Here is a 21,575-nt window from a genome sequence, read left to right on the forward strand (position 1 = left end):
TCTGCTCCTCCTACCTGTCCGTGTGTGACCCAGGTCAGAGAGCAGGGTTGATGTGTGCATGCGTATACACGTGTGTGAGGCTTGGGAGGGTGGAGGGAGAACAGACCAAGAAGGTGTCCTCATTATTTGCTGGCTCAGTCTCCCAGAAAAAAAGATGTTACAGCAAACAAGATAGCCGGTCAATGTTTTTTGTTCTCAGACTCATAAATTGTAAAACATATTACAATTTCTTTGTTCTCTAATAGTGAAAAACAGTTCAAGAAAGAAAGAAAAATCTATCCCTCTACCTCTGAGTAATCCAGGCGACCCCTAACCCTGAACTGGTTGTCTTGCTCAGCCTGTGCTGTCACCAGGCTGGACTGACAGAGGGGAAGAGCTAGCTGTGGCCAGTCCATGACACCACGCACAGAGGAGACCAGAAGGCTGGCCTCGGTGTGCATGTGGTCATACCCTGACCACGACCTTCTGTCTCCACCCACAGTCCTTGTTCCTGGGTTGACAATGACACCTCCTACTAAAACAAAGCAGAAAATCACCTTCCACCCCCAATGCTTTGGGGGTTCGGTCAGGCCCAGGAGTCAAGGAAGAAAGAAATGGTGACCAGAACACTGGAGTAGCTCTCCCAGGCCACGGCCTAGCCCCTGGGAGCAGCAGCTACGGCCCCACTTCCCACTTTCATGGCCATTCCCCAGGTTTACTATATCCCCAAACCAAGGGAATCTTCCAGAGCAAGATGATACTAATCACTTCCAAGTAAAAGGAACAGTTATTTCCAATTCCTAAATGCTTCAATTTATTTCAGACAACTTAGGGCAAACTTTTGAGCATGTTTCATATTGCAATGACTAAGAGTCAAGATGCACTAACCTCTGCTTGTTTAACCTACGTGAGAAGTGCTGCCTGTTACAAATTCGCTCCCCCCCTTTCAGAAGATCATTCTGAAAGCCCGGCTACCATGCATCTACAGAAAGGATTCTCCAGAACCTCTTCTTTCTACCTTCTCTCTCCAGACTCAAAAGCATGCATTAGCTGGTCTCCACAATGACTAAGGGTCCAGGCTTGGGGGCCGAGGGACTACAGGAGCAGGGAAAGGCCTTGCCAGTAAGTAGCCCCTGAGCCCCAACAAAGCTCCCACTCTGTAACCCTCCCAACCACTTCAACCTCCTTCTAGGCCATGGTGCTGCTCTATGGAAGGCACATACTTATGACAACAGCCATCTGTTACCACCAGACCCAACCCAGATGGCTCTGCACACAGTTTCTAGTCTCTCAGATGAGAAAATTCAGAGGCAAACCGAGACCCACAACTTTCCCCACTCCAGGCCAGATCCACTCACTCACCTCTAAGGCCCCCGAGAACTTGACTGTCGGCTGGGACCAGCGGGTGATCTTTTGTCTGTAGTCGTTGCAGTCAGGAATATACATGCAGCCGATGTTCCCCAACTCAGGGTAGAAAACTTCAAGGCCCCTATGGTGAGAGGGAGGTGGTTGGCCCATATCAGGGTTTTAGGGGAGCCTCGGATTCATAAGGCTTCAGTCTAGCATTGTTGAGAATGTAAAGTCAAGTGGGATTGAATCCTACTAACTAGTTGTGTGACCCGTGTGACCTCGGCACCTCGGTTTAGTCACCTGTGAAATGGGCACACTAATAATATCTACTTATAGGGTTGATGTGAGAAGTAAAGCAAGTGATCAATGTTTATAGCAGGGCCTGGCCAGTCATCAGTGCCCAGGAAGTATTACCTACCAGAAGTATTTACTTTTCAAAAAGAACTTATATTCACAGGCAAATTCAGTCAGCATCTTTAAAATAGCATTGAGTTTATAAGAATAACATTTACAAAATGCTTTTCAAGAAGGTTATTATGTAAAGAAAAGTTTAGCAAGTTAACACAGCCTTCCTCATGGGCACAGACTGTTCTCTCCCCTACATAATTAAGATGCTCTCAATGTTTGGAAATCCTACCATTAAAATAATCCACTTCTTTGGGTTAAGTATTGTCCGTACCCTAGGCTCTCAACCTACTATTTGCTGCGCTTTCAAAATGCAAATCTCTCTCAGGGGGTAAAACATCTAGTCATTAAGACTGTAGTATGAATTTATTTATCTACTTTCTCCCTGAGAAGAAGGGCCTACACAGCATGTGTACTCTGAGACTCAGGCTTAGTGGGCGTGCTGTTCCCACAACGCCACCAGAATTAGCCTTAAGGGCTCATCTGTATTCAAAACTCAGGGATGTAAGCCAGGCTTTCAAATAGGTATTTAGAAAAAAAAAAAAAGAAAACAAAAACACCTCTGTGCCAACTTTTTTTTTACTTGCTTCTTCCTCCCTGCCCTTCTGTCATTTTTTATCACGAAGACCCAGGGTCTGTAGGGTTTTATCAACTGGTAGCACTAATTCAACACCAATAGGAATGTCCAATTTTGGGTGCAGGGGAAGAAGACTATATTCAACGCAAATAGGTCAATCGCGATACAGCACGGCTCTGCAATACCTCAATAGTGTTATAGCTCAATTAGGAGGCAGCAAGGTTATGAGGCCACCCTGAGTGTGAGGTGGCATTGCCCCTATAGAGAACTCTGTTCCCCTCAGGTGAGATATCTTCATTTCCAGCCAATGAAAAACAGAGTCTTCACTGGAAAAAGAAAATATGCTTTCAAAACCCCAGGGGGACTGGCTTATGTAGAGAGAAGTCCCTGCCCCTGGTCTCTGATTGGTCTGTTCTCATGCAAATGAGGACTCCAAATCTTCAAAGTTTGATTGGTCCAAAAAGCACTGTCCTGATTGGTCAAAATGGAGTTACTCTGATTGGTTGGTGAAGATGTGAATGAGGACATAGCCTTGGTGCTCCAATTGGATGGGGAAAGTCTCAGTCCTATTGGTTGAAATTCAATTCCAGGAACTCTTTTGTAAGGGTTGACTTATTTTAGCATAAGTGCTGCTGGAGCCAGCACTGTATCAGCATTGGCTTAGCCTTCAGGAACACAGTGCAAGCAGGCAGTTTAGTGCAGGCTAAAGTGCAGCTTGCAGGCTCATATGAGAGTCCCCTGTTTAGCAACAGCTGCTAAGCTGTGTTTATAAATTTAAGCTCATTTAGCCACCATGAACTCTTCTCAACAGGTACATTCATTCTCAAGGTCTACTTGGTTAAGATGATTCACTGAGAGAAGAGGTGGGTCCTCAGCCTTTTCAAATAGCCCAGTGTGGCTGAGCGGCTCCACAGCCTGCCAGCGGTCATCAGAGCTGGCCGCAGTTCTCTGCTGGGAGTGACGCCTGAAGGGAACCCAGTGAGAATATAATTTGGGGGAGTAGAACTGAAGGAGGAGCTCCCAACCTCAGTCAGAACCTTGGAAAAGGCAAGAACAGCTTCCTGGTGAAGAGCCTTCCAGAAGCTTCTGAGACCCCACCTTAGGCAAAGGCACAACACCTGGCAGATACAAAATTCAGGACCCCAATGCCAGGACTCAGGCCAGCTGAGGAAGGACAGTTTACCGTAGCCACTTAGCTGAATCACCGGCTTGCTGAGAGAACTTGTTTCTTTTAATTCTTCCCAAGTTTACAGTCATTTCTTTTGGATGGCATGGTTTTAATAGTGTTTAAAGAATGTTTAGAGGATGGGTTTTCATTTATCTTCACAGCAGCCTTTAAAGGACATTCTGGTTTGTTTCTGTCACAACTTCCCGTACTGTAGCTAGTGAGACCTGAGGCCAAGAGAGGTGAGGATTTAGCACTGACAGAGAGGTGAGGATTTAGCACATGGCACGGAATTGGGGCAGTGAGGAGGGAAACCGAGGACCAGAGGAGCCTTCCTTGGGGAACAAGCAGGTCCCCTCTTGTTGTCCTGGGATAATTGTTACGAATGCTAAAATCGTTAAGCAAAATCAGCAAGTCGACATTTGGTGAGTGGTCTCGAAGCCACGGAGAGTGCCCTGGCAGGGTATATGCCGGGGGGCTGGGGCTTAGATCTGTGCCTTCCCTTTCCAACCCGTCACACCCTGCCAGCCCAGAGTGCGAAGCCCTCATGTCACTCCACATAGCAGGATAGGCCAAGGGGTATGTGTGGGACTCTGCCTCGTTTAGCGGTTTTACCAAAGGCTGGGATCAGGACACAGAAGGCAAATTTATTAGATTTGTGAAGGGCACAAAGCTGATAGCTAACAATTCAGATGAGTAAATTGGCCTAAAAGACATGCACAAGCCCGAGATGAACTGAATCAAAAATCAAATTTAGTAAGAATACACTTTAAAATTTGAATTCCAGTTCAAAAACCTCAAAGCTGCCATCTCCCTGCCGTGAATGCCCTTCCCATTCATGGCGTACTTTGATGCACGTCTGATCTCTATCCTGAGATCTGGGGCATCTTTGGGTCTCCTGACAAGACTAGAAGGCATCCGAGAGAGAGTGGGGAGAGGAGCGGGGACTCTGGTCCCAGCTTGGCTGTAATGAGATACTGCATAAGGGACCAGAGGGAAAGGAAATAGCATTTATTGGGCCACCACCATAGATCAAATGCACCATATAATATGATTCCATTTCATACAGCAATACCTTGAAGGAGCTCGTGTCATTATTCTCATCTCTAAGATGAGTAAACTGAGGCCCAGAGAAAGCCAAGAGTAAACTGAGAGGGAGAAGAGGGACATGGATGTGGCTGGCAGTGTCTAAAACGCCCCCAAATAATCCCCATCCTCCTTGTGTTATCCCCTCCCCTAGAGTGCGGGCCGGATTTTGTGACTTGCTTCTAACAAAAAGAACAAAACAGAAGTGAGAAGATGTCACTTCCAGGATTATAAGGAGACAGTGGCTTCTGCTTGGCGTCCCTCTCTCACGTGCTCTCCCTCTCTGGGAGAATCTGGCTGCTGTGTTGTAAACAGCCCCATGACAAGGGACCGAGGCCTGTCGCAGCCATGTGAAGGGAGCTCAGAAGCAGAACAGCCCACCTTGGCTAATCCATCCCTCAGATGAGACTGCATCCTTGGCCAACAGCTTGACTGCAACCTCCTGAGAGACCTTGAGCCAGAGATGCCCAGCTGAGCCACGCCCAGAGGAAATGTGAGACGATAAATGTGTGCAGCTGTCAGATCGGGGTAATTTGTTGTGAGCAGCAAAGAATGACCACGAAGGGCTTGTCTGCACTTTCCCTGTACTACATGGCTTCCTCAGGGAGTCACTTAGCTTCTCCAGGCTTGTGTTTGACCCTTCGGCATTGTAAGGATTGGATCTGAGAAAAACGGCTCCCCAGTTGTACCTATGGGACCAGCTCAGAGTTCCAGCTGCCCAAAAGCGAGTATGGAGATGAGGCTGACATCATGGAAGCATGAGGCGGCTCAATGGGCACCCCCACCCACTACCGTGTGGTTCTCAGTATGCAAGTGTGGGATGCCACACTTAGAAGAGAGCAATGGGTCTGCTTCCAACCGAACCTTCCTGAAAGAGGTGGACCAGAACCAAGGTCTGTGAGGAGGAATTGAAGGATGGAGGTAGGTGCCTGGATTACAAGAGCTGTAGGTGAAGGCAGGGTCACAACATCTGTCTCCAAACATTTGAAAGACCTTCAAGGAGAAGAGAAGCTAGACTTGTTCTACGCAGTGCACAGGGCAAGACTAGGGTGCACTCTGTGAAGGGTGGAACTTGTCAGAACAGAAGAGAGGGCTTTGGGAGGCAGCTCCCAGCCACCTAGGCCACCTGCACAGTGGCCTAGGGAGACGGTTGTTGAATGGACTCACCCAAAGGGTGGACTATGGTTCTTTGGGTTCTGAGGCTGAACCGGGGTTCTGGCTCTTAGTGTTTTTGTCAGTCTGGTCTGGCTTATCTCAGAAGTAGGTGAGCTGTTTGTTATTCTGAAAGAGCTTTTCTTTTAATGTTTTCCAGCAGCTTGTCGATGTACATAAAATTCCTCCTTTGTAGATCAATACCTTTAGGTATTGAGTCCTAAATTCAAAAATTTCCCATTAGACTCAAAATAGCCACAGGAAGAATAGCTTCGGGGGGTGGGGGTGTCTCTCAAAGATCAGAAGCCTGAGCCGAGCAGGTTTCTTGGGGAGTGAGCCCCAGCACAGGAGGCACTGATTTCTCCTCGGGGGTCTGATGTGTCCACAATGTGCTCACATTCAGTGATGATCTCGTACAAACAGGAATCTTCAACAGGAATGAAGACAAAGCTTCCCTTTTGCAACAGTGATTTACAATCAAAAGACATCTCTTGGCACACAACTTTGGCATTGTAAGTCCATGTTTCTCAAACTGGGGGTGTGCTGGTGTGTTCTAGGGAGTCCTGAGAATGGCTGCCGCTACGGTCTGAATATTTGCGTCCCGCTCCCCAAAATTCCTATGTTGAAATCCTAGCCCCCAATGTGATGATATTGGGAGGTGAGGCCTCCGAGAGGTGCTTGGGTCATGAGGGTGATGCCCTCATGAATGGAATTCTTCCCTTATAAAAGGGACTTCAGAGAGATCTCTTGTTCCTTCTGCCATGTGAGGGCACGGTGAGAAAACACTCCTCTATAAACCAGGAAGCTGTTTCTTAGCAGACATTGAACTTCCCACACCTTGATCTTTAATTTCTCAGCCTCCAGAACTCTGAGAAATAAATTTCTATTATTTATAAGTCCTATAGTCTGTGGCATTTTGCTATAGCAGCCTGAATGGACAAAGACGGTCCCCCTCCCACCTTCTGGGGCCCCACCAGCCTTACTTGCAGAGAACAGCATCGGTGTCAGACAGGGCCTCGTACACACATGAGTCATTATCCTCCAGGTTTCCTGTGACGACCATCGTGAGGCCCAGAAACAGGGGTGCCATCACCAGCCTCATTGTCCAGCCCATGATCACCTGGAACAGAAGGAGCTTTTAGAGCTGCTAGACCCTCTCTGCAGGAGGCACCCTTACCACCCTGCACGCTCCGACTCTAGGGGCCCACCTGGCGCCACAGAGATCTCTGGTGAGCAGAGGGAGAAGGGTAGGCAGCTGCCTGGGCTCCAGCAGCTAATCTGCCACCTGGACACAAATGCCTTAGGAGGACCTGGGCCTACTCCAAATTGGACTCAATTTGCAGTCCTAGCTGAGGCCCCTCCTTCGTCAGGCTCTGCTGTCACTCCAGACCCAGCTGCCAGGGCCTGGAGCAGGCTGCAAAGCAGAGGTGCTTATATAAGCCTCTCAGCATAGCTCCACATCCTGCCCCTACCACTTGCCCCGTGTGTGTTTGATTGGCCAAGGGCCAGCCTACTCCTTTGGCGTTAAGGCAAATTCTGGGAAGCTGGTGACCCCAGGCTTCTGGCTGGGGGCAGGTCCTGGGGTGCTTGCAAAAGCCTGACCTTGGTTGTTTTTCTAGGAGCAGAGCTTTGGCTGGGTCGTGTCCCTTGGATAGCTCTGCTTCTCTTGCCCATGGTTCCTCCACCACCTGTCTTGACAGCCTCGGGGCTGTCTGATGGTGCATGAGTGTGGACACAGTGATCTTGTGTAGGTGGGGCTGGTGCACATGGGGTACAGCTGCCCCAGCCCCGAGGCCACCTCTGAAGAGCCAGCTGAGGACAGAAGGGCCTGTTTGACTGCACCAGTGCTGAACTCAGCACTCTCCCAAAATAACAGTCTCTGGAGAAGAAGGCCAGCAGAGCTGCTGAGGAAGGGGGCAGGTTGCACCAGCTCGGTGCCGGGGGGAGAGGACGGGGGGCTGGGGCTGAGCCACATTGAGCTCCCCAGGAAGCAGGCCTGTGGGAAAGAGTGTGCAGGACTCTGACTGGAACCGGAGAGGGCAGGGGAAGGTCAAAGGTGGTTCTCCCAGAGCCTTTCCTATTAACCTGCTCTCTGTCCTCTTTGAGAGAGGGGTGTGGGGCCTGCGGGGGATGCTCTACCAGCAGGGAAGGACTCCTGGGTTCTGTTCTGAGTTCCTTTGGGCTGCTGATGCTGGGGTAGGGGCACTATGCCTCTGTAGAATGTACCACTCCCCCCTTTTAAGAATAAGTAATATGACCTCATGGCCCCTGTGCCTTGCTAAGTAAGATGAGATCGTAGCTAGAAAGCTCAACCAGCTAGATCTTTAGAGGAACTATTTTCAGTATCGTTTGCTTTCCGGTTCAATTACCGCTTCCAGGATTCCAATTTCTAGCAGAAATCCCTTCTTTGGGGCTACAAATTAAACACACTTCTCAATAATGAGACTCCCTGAAGTATGACAAGGGCTTCCCCACAGAGAACTCATTTCAAAGATCTCCCCACTAGAAAGTGTCTCCTGGTGGCCTCCTCACAAGTCTGTCGTGAGAATGAAAGGAAATGAATTATTTAAGGCACTTAGTGAGGTACCTGGCGCCTGGGAGCGCTTAATAATTGATAGATGGTCTAAGCATCCTTCCTCACATCCATCCATTCATTCATTCATTCATTCGCAATCCATTTCACCAACAAGTTTTGAGCACCTCCCTGTGCCAGTCCTGAGGTAGAGGGTCCCTGTTCTCATAGAGCTCACAGGACAGTTAGAACCAGAGGACGATGCTGCCATAATGATCATCCGAGCCTAAGAGAACCTTGTCTTTAGAGCGGTGGCCACGAGAGGAGCCGAAACTTTCCTGGGTGCCAACAGCTCTTAGCACCAGCAACGAATGGCTGTCTGGGGGGTGGAGGGGATCCTCCGTGCAGGGTTGCTCCTGGTGAGCCCACTCCCATCAGCAATTCCTCCTTACTCAGTATGTGTTAGGCGTTTATCACTGAATCCTCATGATCCTCTGAAGTGTTGGAGACGGAGGCACAGAGAAATTAGCAAACCTGGACCTTGGTCACATGGGTAGTAAGTGATCGACCTGGGCTTTGAACCCACAGCATCTGGCTCCAGACTCCAAGCTCCTTAACCCCTCTGCTCTACTGCTCCCTCTTGTGGTTCTGCTATAACCTCACTTGCTCCCCACCCCACACCCTATTCCCTTTGTTCTTGGAATAAGGCCCAGAATCTTCCACGTCGCCGACAATATCCTGCCCTGATCTGACTCTTCCTGCCTCTCTAGCCTTCTCTCTACTTTCTGCTGCTCAGTGGTAACTCCAGCTTGTCCCTCAAGTTCCTTCCTGCCCCAAGACCTATGACTCACCCCACTTCCCACCCTTTTTTGGTGGAGAACTGAAGTGGAGAAACTTACCCTGATCCCTGGGCTCCATTAAATTCCAGTTATACAGGATCAGAGAACTTTACTCCTTTGCTTATTGTTCTTATATAAATTCTTTTGTAATTATTTGCTTAGTGATTTGCTTATAGCTCCAGGCAGTCCCAAGTCGGCAGCTAGCATTCCAAGTGCAGTCCCTGGTGTGTCCAGATGCTTAATAAATTCTTGTTTGAATGCCTGACAAACTCATCACTTCTGTTTCTGATAGTCCTTCTTTTCACTTAATAGCTCTTAACTCTCTATAAACATCAGTAGGAAACTAACCACTCAGGTTGGCACCTGGCCCTGGGTCCCTTTTGCTTATTTATCTAACCTTCTCTGGCTTGTTTTCACACAGAGAGATCTGACAGAATGCAGTGGTTCTTGGTATTTTCGAATCTGATTTTTCTCGTGAGGATTCACAGGACTTCACTTCATACTCAGAGTCCCAGATCTAGAAGCCATGTTCAAGCTGGAGAAGGCACAGATCTTGCTTCCCATCACCGGCCTGTTTTGCTCAGGTGCCTCACGTCTGGAAGGTCCCACCTTCAGATCCCTCGGTGGTCACCTCTGAAGCCTCCTTTTCTTCCTTCAGCCACCTGGGCTGGAACCAACACTATCAATCAGGCAAAGCCTGATGACTTCCTGAGGTGCCTCAGCCCCTCTGGAGGCTGGGATTTGCTGAGCCGATATTCTCAGAATTCATGACGCTCCCTCTCCTCCCTCTAGGCCTCCTGTGCCTGACACCCCCAATCGCTGCCCACGTGTCACCTCCTTTCTCTATCCAGACACAGATGCTTATACTTTCTCTTCCTCCTAAACTTTCCCACTATGCCCTCTGGAGTCTCTGAACTGCAGTGACCAAATTCCCCCTAGATGCCAGTTTGGAATCTCAGTCTGCCTCACCTACACGGAGGGGAGAGGGGCTGAAGGTCAAATCGATCACCAGGGGCCAGTGATTTAATCAATTATACCTATGTAGTGAAACTTCCATAGAAACCTAAAAGGATGGGGTTTGGAGAGCTTCCATGGTGGTAAACACATGGAGGTTCAGGGAAGGTGGCATGTCCTGAGATGTGAAAGTTCTGTGCCCCTTCTCACATACTTTGCCCTATACATGTCTTCCATCTGGCTGTTTCTGAGTTATATCATTTTGTAATAAACTGGGAATCCAAAAGTAAAATGTTTTTCTGAGTTCTGTGAGCTGCCCTACCAAATTAATCAAATCCAAGGAGGACAGTCGTTGGAAACTCTAGTCTATAGCCAGTAAGTTAGAAGTCCAGGTGATAACCTGGATTTGAGATTGGCATCTGAAGTTGGGGTGGGGGGGCAGTCTTTTATGACTGAGCCCTTAACTTGTGGGGTCTGATGCTGTCCAGGTAAATAGCGTCAGAAGGTCTAATTTTATTCTGTTGCAGGTAGCTATCCAGTTGTTCTAATACTATTTACCCCCAGAACTAGGCGAAAATAAATTTCTTTTGTTTAAGCTACCCAGTCTATTTGGCTAAACAAGCCCTGAAAAACTAATGCACTTGTCTTGTTCCTGAGCTTTGGGGAAAATTTTTCAGTCTTTCACCATTGAGTATGTTGTTAGCTACGGGTATTTCAAATATGTTGTCGGCAGGGTTGGTTTCTCCTGAGGCCTCTTTCCTTGGCTTGCAGATGTTTGTCTTCTCGCTGTCTTTCCTCGGTGCATGTGTATGTTTTGTGTCTCTTTGTCTGTCCAAATTTACACGTAATATCAAGATGCCAGTCAGATTGAATTAGGGTCTATTCTAATGGTTTTAACTTAATCACTTCTTTAAAGGCTCTATCTCCAAATACAGTCGCATTCTCAGGTATTGGGGTTAGGGCTTCAACACATAAATTTTGGGAGGACACGATTCAGTCCATGACAATAAGGATGCCCACTTTCACTACTCCTATTTAACACACTGGAAGTTCTAGCCAGAGAAATTAGACCAAAAATTAAATAAATAAATAAATAAATAAATGGCAAATTGGAAGGGGAGAGGTAAAATTATCTCTGTTGCAGATAACATGATTTTATGTGTAGAAAACTCTAATGCTTCAAACAGCTAAAAAGTGAATTCAGCAAAGTTGCAGGATGCATACTCAACACACGAAAATGAGTTGCATTTTCATGCATTAACAATGAACAATCTGAACAGAAATTAGGAAAACAAATCCATTTATGATAGCATCAAAAAGAATAAAATACTTAGGAATTAACTAAGGAGGAGAAAGATTTGTACACTGAAAATTACAAAGCTGAAAGAAATTAAAGAAGACATATATAAATGGAAGGATATCCCATGTTCATGGATTAGAAAACTTAATGTTGTTAAGATGTCAATACTACCCAAAGTGATCTACAGATTCAATGCAATCTCTGTCAAAATACCAATGATGTTTTTCACAGAAATAGAAAAATCCGTCCTAAAATTCTCATGGAATCTCAAGCGATCCTAAATAACTAAAACAATTTTGAGAAGAAGAATAAAGTTGGAGGAATTGCACTTTCTGATTTCTGAAATTACTACAAAGCTGTGGTAATCAAAACAGTGTGGTACTGGAATAAAGACAGACATATGGACCAGGACACTGGAATAGAGATCCCAGAAATAAATCCTTACATATACGGTCAAATGATTTTCAACAACGGTGCCAAGACGGTTGAATGGCAAAAGGGCAGTCTTTTTAATAAATGGTTCTGGGACAACTGAATAGTCACATGCAAAAGAATGACATTGGACCCTTACCTTATACCTTCTACAAAAATTAACTCAAAATGGAGTTAACTATAAAATTCTTAGAAGAAAACGTAAGGGAAAAGTTTTATAACATTGTATTTGTCCATGATTTCCTGGATATGACACCCAAAACACAGATAACAAAATAAAAAATAGGTAAGTTGAATTTCATTAAAATTAAAAAAATTTAGCATCAAAGAAATACATCAAGACAGTGAAAAGACAACTGCAGAATGAGAGAAAATGTTTGCAAATCATATGTCTGATAAGGATTAATATCTAGAATAAATAAAGAACACCTACAACTCAACAACAACAAAATACACAATTCAATAAAGAATGTACAAAATACTTAACTACACATCTCTCCAAAGAAGATATACGAATGGCCAATAAGCACATGAGAAAACGCTCAACATTACTTGTCATTAGGGAAATGTAAATCAAAACCACAGTGAGATACTGCTTCGCACCCAGTAGGATGGCTATTACTAAACATATGCAACATATATACACACACATACAAAGAAAATAACAAGTGTTGTAGAGGATGTGGAGCATCCTGTATTCATACATTGCTGGTATGAATATAAAATGGTGCAGCCACTGTGGACAACAGTTTGGTGGTTTCTCAAAAAGCTAAACATAGAACTACAATATGATCCAGCAAATCTACAACTAGATATATATTTACAGAAATTTAAAGCAGGGACTGGGACGGATTCTTATATGCCAGTGTTCGCTGAAGCCAAAAAGTGAAAACAATCCATGTGTCCATCAACAGATGAATGAATAAACAAAACGTGATATATACATACAATGGAATATTATTTAGCCATAAAAAGGAAGGAAACTATGACACATGCTACAACATGGATGAATGAAAACATTTTGCAAAGTGAAATAAACCAGTCACAAAAAGACAAATATCGTATGATCTCATTTATACAACATACTTAGAGTTGTCAAAGTCAGAGACAACAGAATGGTCATTTCCAGGGTCTGGGAAAATGGAGGAATGGGGAATTATTGCTCAATGGTTACGGATTATCTGTCGAGGTAATAAATGTTTTGGAAATGCAAAATGTAATTAAGGCCACTGAATTGTACACTTAAAAATGGTTAAAATTGGTAAATTTTATGTTATATATATTTTAACACACACACACACAAACACACACACACATCCAAGGAACTAGAGTCCACTTTGGAACCACTGGCTTTATCCACTTCCCTCACTGTACAGATAACTTGGTCAGCTTCGTCCTCCTGATTGGCTATACTCTCTTCCACTGTAAGGCCTTAGCACAAACTGTTCTCTCCACAGACTGTCATTCTCTCCTGTCCCAAGACCTACATGGTTAACTTTTGCTCACCCTTCAGGTGTTATTTCAACATCACTTCACTCGGCGAAACTTCTCATATCCACATGCAGCATCTGCAATACTTCCACCAGGATAGTATGTACTGGGTTATTTTTATCTGCCATTCGTTTGTGTTTATCTACCACCAGACTGTTACCTTTATGTGGGAAGTACCTTGGGTGTCCTGTGCCTTGGTGCATCTGGCACCTGCACGATACCTGGGAAACAGCGCTCGGTTACCATTTAAAGAAGGAGGAAAATAAGGGAGGGTAGGGTGAACAGACTTCCTAAAGGATACACAGTGCCATCCCTATTAAAGTAACCTGTGGTTTACTTGAGCTTTAGGGGCGATGTTTGCTTCTTCCTCAATAGCGTTCATGGGAATTTTCCTTCTGTTTTCGTCCACATATTTCATGAAGCCCAACACAGTCTCTGCCTTCCCCACAGTAGTTTCACATAGTAATGTTTAATAAATGAATAAACAAGGATGCACATTTAAAAATAATACGTTGTAAACAGAAAATTCTGACACTTTGTTGTCTTTTGTATTTAAAGAACAGGAAAGAACCCTCAAACTCTCACAAAAGCTTTTTGTTATCAACTACTATTTGTTGCTTTTTGTGCACCTTTCATATCAGAGGACCAAGTTGGAAATTATCTTGGAACATAAAAGTATCAAAATGTAATTTCTTTTGTTGTTGTTTTAAGAAATGCCTGTTTTCCTTCTATCGTTTTTTGAGTTGTAGATCTTTATAGAAGATACAGGAATTGGTGGTGGTGACGGGGTGAGGGGTCTGTGGCAGAGAGAGCTCCAGAGGCCCATTTTCTAGCAGTTACATTACACACAAGTGAGGAGCCCAGGAGAGTGTCTGTGAGATAAGTACAGCCCTTGGCTCCTGCCCCAACCACCCCGTTTATCTAAGGGTTCTGCTAGACTATGGCAGGAAGTTAGGGACCTGGGCTTCTCTCCAGGGACACAAATTCTCCTTTCCAGGAGACCTAGCCTGCTGGTCTCAGCAACCGATCATTGACTAATAAGTCCAGTCCTTTAGCTCTAAATTGTATGTATTAACGAATCATTTCATTCACAGAATGGAAGGCCCCAGACTCACTATGAAATGGTGGCGTTTTTCAGGTCCATTTGCTGCCATGTCATCCTTGGAAGGTTAAATATTCTGTCTGTCCTCATGGAGTAAGAACTGAATTTAGAGCCTACCAAAGCTGGGTATTGACCCCCTCCCTTCATGAACAGATCTAATCTCTGGTTCTTTCCACATGTCTAAGGATGGGAGGAAGAAAGGGATCCTTTTTCCCATTGAATGGGAAATCAGGACCCCACAAAGGACAGAAACTTCCTAAGTCTGTTGTCTGAACTAAAATCAGCAATGCTCATCCCAGCCAGTCCAGAACTCTAGCAGTCAGAAATGTGCCAACGCGCCCTTTCTGGGAAAGGTAGATGCTCAGAGACAAGCATGTAGAAATTCCACAAGTAGCCTCAAGCCATCAGAGTGAATAAATCAGAAAAACCACTCTAAACATTAACCCCCTGAAGTTCTCCAGGCCACAGTTCCATCCCCATTCTCTCTGACTCTCTGACTGGTCGTTATGAAAAGTCCTTGCTTCATGCCTACGGGAAACAGCCCCTGTCACTTACCCAGAGAAGTGTAGGAGCTGTTGGGTGGTGGCTTTGGGGAGGCGAAAAATCTGGCAGGTTTCTGGGCTAGAGAAAGTCGGTATCACGTTATCTCCAGGATGCCCCACCTTTGGGGCCCTTAAGGCAATCAGGATCTGGCAGTGTTGAGGGTGTGAGAGTGTTGGGGGAGAGGAGGCTACAGCAGTTGGTCGTTGGGGAGGCAGTTGGAGAAAGTTCCAGAAAGTTCCAGGGAGGAGCTAAGATGTAGGGTGGGAGAGAATAGGAAAAGAAGAATGGGTGGGTTTTTGGCATTCCTCCTTCCAAAGATTCTAAGGAAAAGAGAAGAAGCCACAGAGACGATTCTCTTACCATTTCTCCCAGCTTCAGGATACGCTGTGGGGCAGGCAGAAGAGGCACTAGAGATGCACACAGAGAACGCTGCAAGGGATGAAGAGAGAACCTATGGAGATCAGAGTCCAGGAGAGAGACAAACAGCATTTGACCGTGTAGAGCAAAAGGCACATGGACACCAACAGGAAAGAGATGGGATTGGAAACCTTATTGGGATAGCTCAAGAGCCTCTTTCCCAGTGAATGTAGCCTGGAGCCTCAGGAGAGCACGGGACAATCCTGGTTCAAGTCCAGGGCCTGCCAGACCTGCCGAGACTCAGCAGCAGATGTTCTTCCAGAATGGGCAACTGATGCTCCTCTAACAGGTGACCAATCCCAGGGCAAGTCCCTGGTTTTCGGGACCTGAGTTTCTTGCTGTGTTTTTATGGACTGCATCTGGAACCACAATCTCATTTTCTTTCTGGAAAATTCCTCCCAGGAAATTCAAGGAGGTGGTGGAAGCTCATATACTTCAGATAAATTAAATCAGAATCTCTGAGGGTCAGGCCTAGATATTAGTATTTTTAAGGGTTTCTCATGGGATTGTAATGAACAGTCAAGGCTGAGAATCACTGTATGAAACATAGAGTTGTGGCAGGCACTTGCCGGATGACCAAGGTACAAAGACGAAAAAGATGCAGACCCTCTCATTGAACTCACAGCTGAACAAGGAAAAGAGCATCAAGTCTACAGCCATGCTACCCTGAACAAGCCCGATCCCATCTGATTTCGGAAGCTAAGCAGGGTTGGGCCTGGTTAGTACTTGGATGGGAGACCACCTAGGAAGACCAGGTGCTGTAGGCATAAAAAATAAAAAAGTAAGGGATTGTAAGCTGACAAGGTCCTTGCAATCTGTGAGGGCAACCAAGGGTTACCTCACCTAAAAAATTAATTAATTAATTAATTAGGAAAAAAAAGAAAAGAACATCAAACAAACAGCCACAACAAAGCTGCCAACAGGGTGCTGTGTTCAGCTACGGAAGCATCCCAGGGTGAAGAAGAGGGTGTATTAATGCTGTGTTCCATTTTATGCATTTTAATATTGGTTTGACATCTTGGCGGCCTTGCTGTCTGGGGAGAGACTGCTCCTCCCAGGGTTCGCCGATTCCGAGAGATAGTGAACAAGCTGCCTCGGAACACGCCCTTCACAGACTAACCAACCATCCTCTAGTGTGTACCCTCAACCACCTCCTTTCCCTAACTCTCACCCACCAAACCAATATGCCCCTTCCCTAATTACCCCAGGACCAGGTACCAAATAACTAGAGGCCATCCCTCTAGCCCAGATTCTGCTGACAGTATTCAAACTACCAATCTTAAGCTTGTTCAGCTGTTTTACTTGCTTCACTCCTTCCTTCCCATGGAAAGCTTTATTCTTTCTGCCTCCCGATAGTCCCTGGTGCTTCCCCAACTGGTGTGGTATGCCCCTTTCTCTTGGAAACTGTCACAAATAAATTCTTCTTTCAATGACATTGACCTCTCTGTGTCATCACTCGATATCCTCTATAAATTAAAGACCCATGGGTACGATCAAGACAGAGGCTTTGGTTATCTTACAGGAGTGATGATCAAGCAAGTCTTTGAGAGAGGAACAGGAGAAGGATGTCCCCCGTGCAATGGCACCGAGGCCTGGAAGGGCGCCCCAGGTGCTGGTGGGCAAAAGCAGGATGGTATTGCTAGAGCACTGAGCACAAGTGACCAAGTAGGATAGGGTGGGGACAGCACATGGGTCTTAGGCTGGATCAGAGACTCTTAGGGGGTAGCATGAGATGTCCCCTTTGACTTTGTCAAGCAGACTTACAACATCTCCAAGAGCTGGACAGAACATAACAGAATATTATGGCATGAATATTATGGTAGAGAAAATATGGCATGGTGGGGAGTTGATTGGTCCTTAAATAAGAAATTCCTTTAAAAATTAAGAATAGAACTACTATATGATCTAGCAATCCTTTTTGGTATTTACCTGAAAAATATGAAAACATTAATCCATAAAGATATATGTACCCCAATGTTCATTTCAGCATTATTCACAATAGCCAAGACGTGGAAACAACCTAAATGTCCATTGACAGATAAATAAAGAAAATGTGGTGTATATGTACAATGGAATAATACTCAGCTATAAAAAAGATGAAATACTTCCATTTGCGACAACGCAAGTAGCGCTTGAGAGTGTTATTGCTAAGTGAAATAAGTCAGACAGAAAAGGACAAACACTATATGATTTCACTCATATGTGGAATATAAAACAAAAAGTGGCAAACAAACTGACAAAACAAAACAAACTCATAGATATGGACAACGGTATAGTGCTTACCAGAGGGGTTGGGGGGGTGGAGGGCACGAAACGGGTAAAAGGGTTCAAATATATCGTAATGAAAGGAGACTAGACTTTGGGTGGTGAGCACATAATAGAGTACGCAGATGTAGAATGTTAATGTATAGCTGAAATTTATATAATGTTACTGACCAATGTTACCTCAATAAATTTAATTTTTTAAAAGCCATGCCTTGCCAGGAAAAAGAAAGAGGTGACTTATGCACTTACCTTCTCTCCAACAGGCCCTCCTAGCTAACTGATATCTCAGTTTGGCCTTCCGTGAGATTAACAAGGTCATCGTGAAACCCTTCCCACTGGCAGCAAAAAGCCTACGAAAAGCCTCCCGGCCCAAAAAGCCTAGGGGAAGAGAGAGTAGAGTGCAGAACCAGGCAGGGAGGGCTCTTCCTCCTGAGGCAGAGCATTCACTTTGGGTCTGAATCATGACCCTGCCACCTTGGTCAAGCTTCTTCCTCTCCCTAGGCCACTTCCTCATATGTAGGGTGGGCACACTGACACAGACCACGGGCTGTCGTGTGAAGGAGGAGGGAAGGGGGTGCACAGCTCTTAACACATGGTGCATCTGTTCTTTTGTTCTCCCTTCAACCAGGGAACATTCTAAATCTGATGAGAACAGTAACAAAAAAGACACATTCCATCAAAACTGCCAGACAGCAGCTCATGAGATGCCAACAGGTGACATCGGTAAGATTCAGTAAGATTGTCCCTTCCAGATAATCCCCAGAAGGGGGTCGTTGGGCTGTAGGTCTGCAAAGGGGCCATGAGATTTGCTTGGTTTAGCCAGAGTCAGCTGACGTTGTCCTGCTGCACTAAATCAAGGCTTTGGAACTTTTCTGGATTCGTGTCCCAGGAGAGCCTCAAGAGGAGGCTGCAGGATGAACAGATGCTGTACCAAGCTGCAGGCATTCAGATGTCTGTGCCATCTCCTGAACTCTCTGCAGAAAGGAAAGACTGGAGATGGATGGTCTTTACCTCTGCTCTTTGCCTCTGGGTGCCCTGCTCCTCTTGGATGCCTTGGGCCATTCGGCTATCCAGATGACAAAAGCAGCTTCCATTGAGTACAAATCCTGTGCCAAGCAATGTGAGGGCATGTAACCAGCACTACGTCCTTTTATCTTCCATGCAGCCTTTTGACATGGGCACCTTTATCTCCGTTTTGCAGCTGAAGCTTGGGGGCACACAGTGAGCCAGATCTCAACCCAAATCTCCCTGAATCGAAAGCCTGTGTTCTTGCCTCCTCACTAGAACATCCTGGGCCACCTACATGACCCAGCGTCAGTGCAAAGGCCTGTTGACACATATATCCCTCTGTTGCAACAAGCCCTATCTCTGATTCACGATTCACCCAAACTATAATGGCCACGAGATATTTTGGATCCTTCCTCTTTGACACTTTTTTCCATGTCTCATCCTAGTCCTTAATTCATTTAGTTGACATTCACTGGGGTCCTCTCTGGGCCAGGTACTATGTACCTCTGAGAACGCATCACCTCTTGTCACTATGTCAGTGTGCAGTTAGTGAAAAAAAAAAGTGGTCTAAACTTATTTTTTCGTCTGGAGACGACTTTAGCTGGTTCATTCTGGGAAAGGTGACTGGAATAGCATCCCCTGGGTCCAACCATGTTCGAAGTATTCTAATCTCATGGGATTTCCTCCAGGATAAATTCAACACAATGTTTGCCTCCACAATTTAATGGGAAAGATGGGTATTCTCTTAACCAACAGTGAAATCAGGCAGCCTGTGATAAAAACTACAACAAAATAGACCAAATAGTAGGGACGCTGGAGGGAAATCAGACCAGAACTGAGGAAGACTTCATGTGGAGGAGGTCTTTGCAACGTGTCTCTGAGGAGGCTTACCCTGAGCTCATCCATTTTATCTGAGGAGGGATTAGAACTCATGCATCAGATCCTCCAGCCCGCCTGAGCCTGGAGCTCTGATATACGATTGTGTCCCTGCAGTCTCGTTGGATCAACCACCTTGAGTGCCTTGCACCTGCCCCTGGCTCAGGGCTCATGGCTAGGCCTGCAAAGCACCTCTCCAAAAAGCCCCTGCACCGATCAATCCCTCTAGACAGCATTTGATTTGAGGGCTGATTGCTTAGTGTTGCCTGGTAGAGTAGTGAAGGCAGCCAAGTCATTAGGACCCAAACCACTGACAGCAAGTGCACACTGAGAGCTGCCAGATGCCTGGCCCGCATTTCAGAGCATTTGCAGACATCAGCCAAGGAATGAAGAGCAGGCCTCAGATGAGGCCAGGGAAGGGCATTTGAGATCTAAGAGGAAAAATGAGTGTGGCCTTCCTGGGCCTTCTCACCTTCCTCTTCTCCTGGGTCTTGTTCAGGATACGTACCTGGGCAAGGGGCTTTGTAAGGAAAGTACCTGCTAGGATCAGGTGGATCCTCTTGGGAACTCAGGCAGACAGTCTTATTTTATATGTGGCATCTACGGGTGTAATTATTTCCCAAAGCAATCCCAGGTGGATGCAGGCCCTTGGAGGGGCTGGGGTAGCCTCATCCTCTGGCTCTGGAAGGGAGATGGGTCGCGTGACCCACAGGCAGCTTTCTGCCCAGCATCAGGCCAGCTCCCAGCGATGGAATGGCCCCATACCCTGCTAGGCCACCTGAGGAACCATAGGAACCCATAGGGACCCATCAGCAAAATGTTTAGACACGGGCCTCATGGTGCCGTGCCACGGCCACAGCAGAAGGAATTCCACTCTCAGGTCAAGGGTGGATTTGTAGTCCCTTCTCCCCAGCCTGATTAAGGCAGGAAGCAGCATTACCACCTGTTTTCGACCTGCTCATATCTGGTGAGCATATGACATCTCTCGTGCTACATCATTTTGTAGTATCCTATCTTATCATATCTCTCTGTGCAGGGCCCATGGGGTTAGTTCTTGTGGAATTAAAGAAGTAGTTTTAATAGACTAAAGAGACTTTCACTTCTTTATTTCCCCATTGCATTGTAGCACTAAGTGCTGCACTTTGCAAGCACGCAGTAAATATTTGTTCAAGAGTGAATGGACAAATGGGAGCTTCCAGAAAGCTCATGTCTTTTGCTCTGTTGAGTCAGGCGCCTTCATTCCAAATGCTCGGTGTTGATTATACCATCATCACGACATTGAAACATCCTTATAGTACTGATGATACATATTGGAATATGTATTCTGTTTGTTTTTTTCTTCTGGCCAGCCAGAGCACCATCATAAGTACAAGTGTGCTCTGTGCTCAGGGCTGTGCTCCTGAAAAAATGTCTTAACACTTGTGAATTGAATCCTATTGTAACTGCTCATGTGGAAAAAACTTATGTAAGTGAATAATCACAACCTAACAATCGTTTCCCTTTGTGTTTGCTTAAAGCTATATGTCATTGACGTGTGACTGCTAAAACATAATATTCAAAAAAGATAAAACCATCATTCTTATAAAGCTACAAAGTGAACACATGGTAAAACTTTTACTTAACTCATTATTCACGAGAGAACTGGTAAGCTCTTACAAGCAGTTCAAAGGGCAATCCAAAGAATGGACACACTGAGAGATCGGGAAAATCGAAAGGAACATGCAAAATGGTGGCAAAACTGGTTTTTTCTACAGTGGGAGAGGGGAGTTAATTGAACCTCCACCAGACAGAATTTATTTACATGTCTATAGACGAGAATTATTCTGTATTGCTTTTAGTTCCCTACAATTTATGGAGTTGAAAAATTGCACAGGTCAGTGAAAGGCACGGAATTGGAGAAGTTGGAAGAATGTGTTCCATTGCAGACACTTGGTAATCTTGTTTGCTTATTACAAACTTTCTCATGCGACAGAAGTGACATTTGAAGTCAGTGGAAAGAGGACGGACTATCCAATAAATGATGTTAAGACAACTGAATTTCCATATGTAAAAATAAAATTAGATTATGACACTATACTTTATACAGAAAAAAATTTGGGGTGAATTAGAAAGATAAAATGTT

General features: G+C 45.5%; 1 protein-coding gene and 1 non-coding gene across 2 annotated transcripts in view; one reads left to right on the plus strand and one right to left on the minus strand.

Annotated features, from left to right (window-relative positions):
- PEBP4 (phosphatidylethanolamine binding protein 4) overlaps nt 1-21,575 on the minus strand; it is a 221,391-nt gene that overhangs the window by 179,144 nt on the left and 20,672 nt on the right. Inside the window, exons 2-3 of the mRNA XM_039868112.1 lie at nt 6,698-6,834; nt 1,342-1,468 (exon numbers count right to left, since the gene is read on the minus strand). Coding sequence (XP_039724046.1) covers nt 1,342-1,468; nt 6,698-6,828 — 258 coding nt within the window. The 5' untranslated portion in view covers nt 6,829-6,834. The remainder of the gene's footprint in view (nt 1-1,341; nt 1,469-6,697; nt 6,835-21,575) is intronic.
- On the plus strand, nt 15,953-16,071 carry LOC120606656 (5S ribosomal RNA). The gene has a single exon (XR_005653940.1). It is a non-coding gene; the product is annotated as a 5S ribosomal RNA (ribosomal RNA).

The sequence above is a fragment of the Pteropus medius genome, unplaced genomic scaffold (genome assembly GCF_902729225.1).
Source record: "Pteropus medius unplaced genomic scaffold, Ma_sr-lr_union100, whole genome shotgun sequence".
In the NCBI taxonomy this organism is placed as follows: domain Eukaryota; kingdom Metazoa; phylum Chordata; class Mammalia; order Chiroptera; family Pteropodidae; genus Pteropus; species Pteropus medius.